Here is a 9,802-nt window from a genome sequence, read left to right as displayed (position 1 = left end):
CAACACCAAGTGCAGGTGCCTGCACAGTGGTGGAGAGGGGCTGGTCCTGGGCATTGTGGTGGACAGTACGTGGGGTGATAAGCTGCGATGGCCACGGCAGGAGACAGGAGCATCACCATCAGGACATGTCAGCAAGGACATCACAAATTCAGCCCTGGGCAGAGTTTGTTGGCCTGGGGCACTGAAGGTGGTACAGTGGTGCTTTTGTTGGCAGGCTGGTGTAAGGGAGACCCTGGGCCCCTCCTCTGGCAGTGTCATGGCTGTAGCCAACAGGCTCCTGAAACACCTCCCTGGAGAGAGTCCTGTGCCATGAGGAACACGGGATCTGTGAGCTGTGGGGTATCAGAGGAGCTCCCACAGCTTACTGACTGACATCACAAGAGCTGAGCCACACCACCTGACCGGGCACTACAGTGGTCATCAAAGAGCACCAAAGGGCTCAGGGCATTCTCCCCGGCACTGGTGAGGAGATGGGAGTGCACAGGAGCTGACTCTGCCTTTACCATGGAAGGGAAGAGAAATGGAAGGTAAAAGCTGGGGGTGGAGGGGTGAGGTGTGAGCTGTGAACCTTCACAGGGAAGGAGCTATCACAGGAACACACCTCTCTTACCCTAGCACCACTCTCAGACCCACTTGCTGATCCACCTCCCTGCTGAGGATCCATGACCGTATCCCAGGAGCAGCGTCCCCCTCAGGATAGCTATGGATCTCCTCTTCCGGGTCAACCCCGGCTTCATTTTCCAGGGACTAAAAATGGCAGCTGCTTGAGCAAGTGTCCACCCAGCTGGGAGAAGAGAACTTTCCCCTTTGCTTTTAAACCCATCTCCCCTGCAGGTCTTGATTCAGCCGCCTGCATTCACCGATGAAGCCATCTGCTGATGGAACAGCGTTTGTGAATTCAACCAGGCATCTCCAGAGCATGTGTGTGCACACCCCTGCCTGGCTGCCCCAGACAGCCACGCAGGCAGCACTGCCATTCCCAAGTTGCCGCTTTTACACCAGCTTCTTTCCCGTTGGAAGAGGCTTTGGTTCCTCTCTGCCGCCCGCTCGCAGCTGAGAGCAGCGGCGCTCTGTCCCTCCCCGGCTCTGCACAACAGCTCGAGGCATCGACGTGCCACGAGGAGACGCGCACCAGTGCGGGCCCACCTCATCTGGATTAAAGATGTCTCTTGGTTCCGTTTCACGAGGCAAGGGAGAACTCGCGTTGCCCAGCGCTCGGCGGCAGATCCGCGTGTGTGTTTTAAACCAGACTGTCACTCAGGCTGTTTCGCATTACGAGCCCTCAGTCTCGCTCTGGCTGTCGATTTGGACTATTAGGCTCTGAAATATGGAACTCGTGGGCCAAGTTTCCACTTTTCTTCAGCAGCTGGGATCCACTGACAGCCGCTAGGTACGGTCAGACTTTGGCAAACCTGCAGGACGCTCGTGCCCCTTGGCTGCCGAGCCTGGCCCCTGGAGCTGCCCTGCTTCTGCTCGCTGCCACCAGGATCACAGCAAGGGCGGCAGGAGGAGAGCCAGGGCTGAGCGATGGCAGCTGAGGTAAAATCAGTGCTTTTATCTTCTCAGTATGTTGATTAGTCCAAGGAATGTTTGGGTTAAAAAAAATAATAAAAAAAAAAAATAAAAAAAGGCACCACATTTTTTAAAAGCCACGTGACAGCGCCACAGGCTGCTGTGGCTTCATGCAGTATGGGATAGCTCTGTATGATCCGAGAGCATCGGTGCCACACCGGGTACCTTTCGACAAGTGATTTCACGAGATGGGAAATGCACTCAGGGCAGACCCATGGGAGTCCCTACCCTGCACAATCATCCGTGCTGATCGCTCCTACTGCAGCGCTAACATCTTTGTGGATTTAAAAATCCTTAAATCTGAAGGGTTTGAGGCTTGCGGCTTTTGGTCACGTCTTTAATGATACCCCAGTGCAATTATTTTAACCATGCTCTTGCCTGATTCCTGCGCAATCATTGACAGTGGTTATCACTGGAAGGGTACGAGACGTCATTCTGACTCGCTCTCGACCACAGCCTTCAGATGCTCCAAGACCTGCAAGAAACCTCCCGCGAGCCCTGGCTCTCCTCATGCCCCAAAAGTGCCAGTTTTCCAGGCGGGGCACGGTGCAGGCTAAGGCTCCCATGCTGTGCCTCAGTCCCAGCTGGCACTGCAGGCTAGAGGAACACCTCACCCTTACCTTGCAGGAAACCCTGCGGAGGACACTGGTCTCCAGATGCAAACGTTTCAGTCTGAGGGATACTTTTCGCCCAGTTCAGACATTTTAGACCAATTCAGCCTCCTAGCTGTCACATACAGATTGTTCATATCCTCACTTTTACATGTTCCCAATCGTGCAAGAATGACAACAAAGATTCCCAAACTTTTTTTTTTTTTTTTTTGGTTAGGTGGCTCTTTATTTGTGCTTCAAGTTGATTTGAGCCGTGTTTGTTCTTGCTACACTGAGCTGCACCTTGAGCGCTCACAGAGATCCAGCTCCCTCAGACCGGACGCTGAGATACTGACTCAAGTGATAATCCAACCCTCGTTTTCACGTATTTTCAAGTCCACATTACTTTTAAATTTGAGGGCCTCCCATCTGAGAGAGAGAAAGCTTTTTCCACAGCACTGACACAGGTCAGCAACCAAGAGGAAGAGTAAGGAGTGTCAAACGCCAGTGGAGTCCCACCAGGGACGCACAGACCGACTGAAAGGGACATGTCACTCCCGGGCAGATCCATCCCAGCCGAGCAGAGACGGCAGTCGGGACGCAAGGTGCAGCCGTGTGCGGGATGGGGTGCGGGGGCAGCAGTGGGGTGTCCCGGCAAAGCAGGGCACGGAAAGGAGCAGGTCGGGACGGGGAGGAGGGGAGCAGGGTCGGGGGGGGGGACACACGCTCGGCTGGAGCAGGAGCTGCAGAGAGGGCGAAGGAAAAGGGGGGGAGCAAGGAGGGAGGACAGCAGGGGAAGGAGGCAGGGCAGTATAAAAGCATCCGACACGTACCTCTCCCGACACAGAGCGAGGGGGCGAGAAAGTGGGTCTGGAAGCAGCAACAGCAGCAGCAGCAGCAGCAGCCAGAGGAGCGGCAGCCGCTTGCAAACACGCACGCACGGTGGCAGGAGAGAGTGCGGCGCGACCCCTGCCAGCCCTAGGGCACTGGAGGGAAGAGAGAGGAGAGATGGAGCCAGGTATCCAGCTCCCCGGGAGGGAAGCGGGCAGCTGAAGCTTTTTGCCGCCCCTCGTCCTCTGCCCCCTGTCCCACTTCCCACGGCTGATCCAGAGGGTAGAGAGGAGGAGGAAGAAGAGGAAGGGGGTCGGGAGAGAGAAGCCGCAATCTGCCCCTCTTTTTCCCCGGGGAGCTCGCAGCCGCCGCGCCGAGGGCTGGCAGCCGGCGGGGGTGGCGGCGGGGCCCGCTCCGTGCCCCCCGCTCCGCCGGGGGCCGGGGCAGCGCGGGCCCGGCGGGGCGGGCAGGGCAGGGCGACGCCTCGACGGGCGACGGGAGGGGAGGGGGGAGCGGCGGGGCGGGCGAGGACACGGCGGCGGCGGCGGCGGCGGCGGGGGAAGCTGGTCCAGGGGCCACCCCCATCCCCGCGCGCGGAGGGAGGCGATAGCCCCGAGCTCTCTCCTCCCCTCGGAGCGTCCCGGCTTCCCCGCCATGTGAGACTCGTCCCCGGCCCCCCCGCCTCGCTCTCCCTCCCTCCTCCCTCTCCCTCGCACACACGCTCCCGTCTCCCCCCGTCCTCGCGGCGTCTCCCCGCCGGCCGCCGAGCCCCGCCGCTCTCCGCCGGCCGCCGCTCCCCGAGGCGGCGGGGCTTCGGCCGCCCGCTCCCCCCTTCCGACGGCCCGCGGTGCCTCTGGCTTGCAGGGCTGCCCGCGGAGACGCCGCCGGCCGCGGGTACCTGCCGCCCGCCGCCGGGCAGCGCCGGGACTCTGGCCGCCGCCGCGGCATCCCGCCCCGACGTGGCTCCGCCGTGGTGCGGCGGCCCCCGCTGCCGCTGCTGCTGCTGCTGCCTGCTCCGCTGCCCCGCGCCCGCCGCCCGCCCCGCCGACGCCGAGAGCGGCGCGGTCCCCGCCGCCCGTCCTGCGGCTCCCGGGGCCGGGGCCGGGTCCTGGGCCGCTCCGGCGGCGGCTTCCGGCTGCGGCGGCGGCCGGCCGCGGCTCCTCCTCCTCCTCCGCCTCCTCCGCGGCCGCCGCCGCGGGGCCCTAAAGCCGCCCGGCTCAAGAGGATGGTGCGGCTGGCGGCCGAGCTGCTGCTGCTGCTGGGGCTGCTGCTGCTCACCCTGCACATCACCGTGCTGCGCGGCGGCGGCGGCGGGGAGCCCCGCGCCCCCACGGGCAACCACAGCCAGCGGCAGGTGAGTGCCGAGTGCCGCCCCGCCTCCCCCCACCATCCTCCCCGCGTCCCCCGGGGCCGGCCGGGCAGCGCGGGGCTGGCCGGGATGACGGGGGCCGGCGCCGTGCACCTGCCCCGACCGCCGCATCCTCCTCCTCCTCCTCCTCACGCCGCCCGAGGGCTTTCCCCGGGCGCTTGCGGGGTGTCCCCAGCCCCCCTCGGCTGTGCGCTGTCGGGGACAGCGGTGGCCGAGGCGGAGCCGCTCCGGCGCCGCGGTTCGATGCCGTGCGGGAGACGTCGGGGCCGCTCCACGCGTGTTCCCGCACCTTGGGAGCCTGTGGGGCAGGGAAGCGGTGGAAGCGGCCGTGTCAGCGGCAGCCCGTCGTGGGGGACGGCATTCCCTAGAGTGAGGGGGAGCAGATAGGTGCACGGTCTCGGGAAATAGTGGAACTAAGCGTATGGCTGTCCTTGGAAAGCATAAAGAGACAGGCTGACGTTCAGTCCCGAAACAGACACGAAACTTAGGGAGATAAGTGCTTGTGATGTGAAGGACGGTGCTTGTGACCCAGCTAGCCCATTCCAGTCTTCAAAAGACTTCTCCCATGAAACTGAACTGTGCATTATGTCCACCAGATTTAAAGGACTTTTGGGTTTTTGTTCTGTTTCGGTATTTTTGCCGGTCGTTCTTTTCATTCGGTATCACATGTTGCCCTTCATTTGTAATGGTTGGAGACGGTGACCAAAGCTGCACAGCATCCCCTGACAAAGCTTGTAAATCTCTGGTCACTTGCATGTGCCCTGGACAACTCTCTTCCCCTGTATCCAAGTGGTAAAACAAAATCAACTATCAGGTCACTGACAGAAAAAATGTCTAATTATTATCACCGTAAGTTTATGTGAGCCGTCCATCATCTGAGTAGGAATCATAGCTCCAGCAGAGTGTAAGAGCCAAGGAAAAGTGAGGAGAGTGCAGGCTGCACTGGTCACTGAATGCATGGGATCCCCAGCTGGTGGCCCACAAAATGAACCCGCTAGCCACGGGAGGGAACCCAGAGCTGCGGGCTCAACATCCCGGTGGCAGCCTGGAGTCAGGTCCCCCTACCCCAGAAAATCTCCTGCTGAACTTGGTGGGAGTCCTGCCTTGGAGTGCTGGGCACTGTAAGGCCCCACCATGCTGCCTCTGCAGTTTTATCACCGGCTTGACATTCCAGGATGTTTTTTTTTTAATATCTGCAAGATTTCTGGTAATAATGTTTTATAAATGATGCTTTCTTTCCTCATGGGCACCGGGAATGCCTTTTAAAAATGATGTTCCCTGGAAAAGTAAATTCGGAGAGGTTTTTTATGAGGTGTTTGCTATCATTAGAATAACCCTGAATTTGCCTTTTCTTGACAGGCTTGTAGCATAATGAGAGAAACATCTGGGCAAGTGGGAACTCTGGGTGATGCCATTTCCCTGAGGAGCTCCTTTTAGAGCGCTGTTGTGAGGTTAGGGTGAAACAAGAGGAAAGTCATCTTCAGATAATTAACCTGGATTATTATCATTGTAGCTGGCTGTCTCGTGAAAACCTGTAGATTGCTGGCTTACAAGAATTTTTTTTTCTGTCCAGTGATGTTTTACAGATTACCTTAATAAACTCTGTGCCTTTAAGCACCGTGATAGCTTTAGCAGCTCATATTTTCATAACGTTTTGCCATTTGTAGAATTGAAATTTTTATATACTTCCCGACTCAATTGATTCTGCAGCTATGCATTTGAGAGACCGTGTCTGTACAAAACATTATGGGGGGAAAGGATATTGATTAGAGCAATTGGTTAAACAGATGGGAGTCCATCAATTTTCTGGTTTTATAACTTCCAGGGATTCCGTTGCTTAGCTGGGTTCTATTGCTTTAGAAAGTTGCACTTAAGCAGGCAGATGCTTCCATTCAGAGCATCACAATATAGATCTCCATGGGAAGTTCGCACTGGGATCTTCTGATTCTGGCAGGTTTTGGGCTCTATCATGGCACGTGCTGAGGCAAAATGCAAAATCCTAGTGCACTGCACTCAGAGGGGGAGAATCAGCGTGGGAAAGGAAGCTACAGGAACTCAGACCTGTTGATACCAGCACTTCAACATCTCTCAGGGCTTTTCTGCCTTGGTACGTCTGTGGGGAGGGAGTGATTGTGAGAAGTGGGTAGATCAGCGTTGCATTTGATGAAGTTTCTCTTGAAGAGGTGTGGCAAATCCAGGAAAGAGTAATCTTTGGAGCAACTGTTTATAGATGACTTTTTGTAGCAAAAGTCCCTGGCAATTATCAAGCGGAGGATATGGTGTGTGGGGACTTGGGCAGCGTGTTTGCACAGGTGAGGTGGTCAGAATTGGGTCCTTTTCACATAAAACAGATTCAGGAAGAATCCTTGGTAATCTTAAAATGTTGTTGGAGATTTAAATAGTCTAAAACACTTGTAAGCACTTGAAGTCTGATCCAGTAAGGAAGGGCTTTTCTTTCTCCCGTCCCTCGGTCCTTCAAATGAGGGAAGGATTTTGTAGGATAGGTTTTGATTTCTTTTGGTCTTTCAGTTGGGCTAACCCCTGCAATTAATTAGACTGAGAGATGGAAGAAATACAGGGAAAAAAAAAAAATAAAAAACCACCTTTCTATCCTGAAATGAAACAAGTAATTTTTTTCTTCCCTCTTGTGTTTTTTTCCCCCTTTGGTGCCCTTCCCCACGCTGTGTGTGTCTCCAGAGATTCCAGATGTCTGGGGATTGTCTTGCGCCGCGGTGGCCGGCTGTAAAGGAGCAGCAGCGAGGAGAAAATCCGGATGTGCTCCTGTTGGGTCCCCTTTGGGATGGGTGAGGTGCAAGCACAGGCTCCCTGGGTTCGCTGTTGCGGCGATGGTTGCTGGACCTCGGCGCGGCTGCGGTTTCGTGCTGCTGTTAGAGCTGGGTTGCGGCAGGGCGAACGGACACGGGACGGGAAATCCACACCGGGGTGGTAAAACAGCTCACAGTCTTGAGCTGTGAGAGGGAAACGGCCTTGTGTTGCTCAATCTGATTTTATTTCCCTCCTTCCATCTCTTCCAATGGGGGGAAAAAAAAAAAAGAAGAATTGGTGAGGGAGGAAGGATTTTTTTTTTTTTCTGCTGAGAATTCTACTAGGTATAATTTAATTATCATCCAGAAGCTGTTCTGGAGTATATTTACGAAATAAAGAAGTACAAACTTTCTTTTCTGAAGAGCAAATGAAGCTATATTAAGAGATGGAAAAAAGCAGCCTGGGTATGTTTTTATCTTTTTGCATAGTTCTAAAACCAAGGGAAGGCTTGAACATAAATTTTGGAAGACATTTTTAATACTTTACGATGTTCTAAAATCTGTGCTTTCGGTCTGAGAGAAAATATTTCATCATGAAGTTTATCCCCATCACTTCTAATTTTTCCATAGCAGGCCTTGCACACCAAGAAAAACACTGTTCCCACACCAAGAAAAATGACCTTGTAAAACGCAGTAACAGAGCCACCAACAATATATGCCATAGCACATGAAGTCAGATTCTCCACTAAGATACTTGCAGCGGCATTACATTAGCCTGAAACTTGGTAATCGAGCTTAAAACTGGGGCCGTGTAAGGAAACGTAATTTGAAAAGCAACACAATGCTGTAAACGGATTTCTTTTTTTTATTCTTCTTTTAATCGCCCTGCTCCTGCCCTTGCCCCCCTCTTCAACAAGCGTGCAAGCAATTACAGCGTGTCAGAAACGCTCCCTGAGCCCTACCAGGAAAAACACATTCTGCTGCTCATAAAAGGTTGCACAAGAGCCGCTCTCCGAGCTGCGTGAGGAGCCCTGTAATTTTCTCCCAAGATCCCCAGTCCAACACCATCAGTAGTTTAGCAATGGTGTGCTGTCTGCTACCTTTGCTGGGGTGCACTTCAGTCTTTTCAGGGCTTGTGCGTTCTTGCTGACCCTTGTACCGCATTCAGGCAATTGGCAAAACCATCTCCAGTCGGATACAGTGGCATATTTCAGCTTTCTGGCTCCCTCAGCTAAGCAGGACTCGAGCTGTTTACTTTGGGAGCGTTTTAGGCTCAGTTTTTTTGAAGCTAATTTGAGCTCTGGAGCTTTACATTTGGTCTGCTCTAATAGGAGCCGATCCTCTAAGTCATCTTTGAAAACCTGTCAATTCCACGTTCTGCCTTCTTGTTTTCCAGACCGCCTTCAGCCTGTGTAAGGTGCCAGGAAGTGGATGTACATCATATATTTGCTGTGAACGCTAAATCCTTCTCTGCCTTAAGAGAAGTTGATACGTTACACGAATAGCTTTCAGAGCAGGTGCCTTGTGAAGTGGGCAGGCTGATTCTCTGCAACCCAAAATCTCTTTTGGTGGGGGGGTTCCTCGTCGCAGGGCTTGTGCTGTTGTGTGCTTTTTTGGCAGTGGCAGTGAAACCTGCCTGCCCTCAGGTGTTCTGTGTAGGTTCTTAACTCAGGCTCACCCTTTGGCACATGTTCCTCCAGTTATGCACTAAGGTTTAGCAATGGCTTAGGTCGTGTGCGGTTCATTCTCTCACCTCCCAAGGATGGGAATTATGTGTGCTCTTCAGTGGCTTTGCTGATGGGCTGTGGCTTGTTCCAGGATCCTTCCAGGGGTGATTACCTTTACATGTGCTGCTGCTGCATGCATGGAAGCAAAGGATAAAATGGGAAACAAGGGTGAGGACTGAGACTTCTGCACTGAACATTTTCTGGCATCCGTTGCTCCCTGGAGAGATTCTTTCACCTTTCAAACCCAGCTCCCAGAAATCTCCAGAAAGCATTAATTAAACTTCTCTTCATACCTATCCCTTTTGATTAATTTCCTAGCAAACTAAAGTATCCTTGGTGGAAAAGAGCCACTACACCTTCAGGGTAGGATGTGGCAAGATTTTTAGTGTCTTAGACTACTGCAATAATTCAGAACAGGGATCCAAGAATATTTTATTTAGTTATGGCTGCGAGGAGCAATATTAGGCAGGTATGAATGTCACTTCCCGAGTTAAATTTTAGGAAGATCTTTGGATGAGGCACATTTTGCTAAACATCTCTTCAGCTCAACAGCTAACAGTTACTCTACTGCTTTGTCTTGGATCATCACTGATAAATAAATACCTGGCATTAAATCACAATCTCTGTGATCTCTGTCTCTGTAACTACAGGTCAGAGCCATTTTTTTCCTAGTGCTTCATAGTGAAGAGTCTCTTTGAGTTATTTATTTCTGTTTTGAGCAAGATGTAGGATTGTTTTCCATCTCTTTATAGTATTGGGCCATTTGTAAGAAAAAACCAGAGTGTGCGTTGTTCTAAATTCAGTCTGGGCCATCACAAGCGTATTCATGTCCATTCCCATGGTCCTGGAGCCAAACACAAAACACAGTGGCTGCTACGAGGAGAGGTCCAGTGGACATTTCCTTGTTTTGCCTCCTCTCCTCTCCTCTCCTCTCCCAGTAAGCGAGGA

General features: G+C 53.6%; 1 protein-coding gene across 1 annotated transcript in view; it reads left to right on the top strand.

Annotated features, from left to right (window-relative positions):
- The first annotated feature begins 3,170 nt into the window (after positions 1-3,170).
- ISM1 (isthmin 1) overlaps positions 3,171-9,802 on the top strand; it is a 40,160-nt gene continuing 33,528 nt past the window's right edge. Inside the window, 3 exon segments of the mRNA XM_040060689.2 lie at positions 3,171-3,180; positions 3,858-4,141; positions 4,144-4,347. Of these exon segments, the coding sequence (XP_039916623.2) occupies positions 3,171-3,180; positions 3,858-4,141; positions 4,144-4,347 (498 nt within the window).

The sequence above is a fragment of the Hirundo rustica genome, chromosome 3 (genome assembly GCF_015227805.2).
Source record: "Hirundo rustica isolate bHirRus1 chromosome 3, bHirRus1.pri.v3, whole genome shotgun sequence".
Taxonomy (NCBI): domain Eukaryota; kingdom Metazoa; phylum Chordata; class Aves; order Passeriformes; family Hirundinidae; genus Hirundo; species Hirundo rustica.
This window is presented reverse-complemented; position numbering and strand designations above follow the sequence as displayed.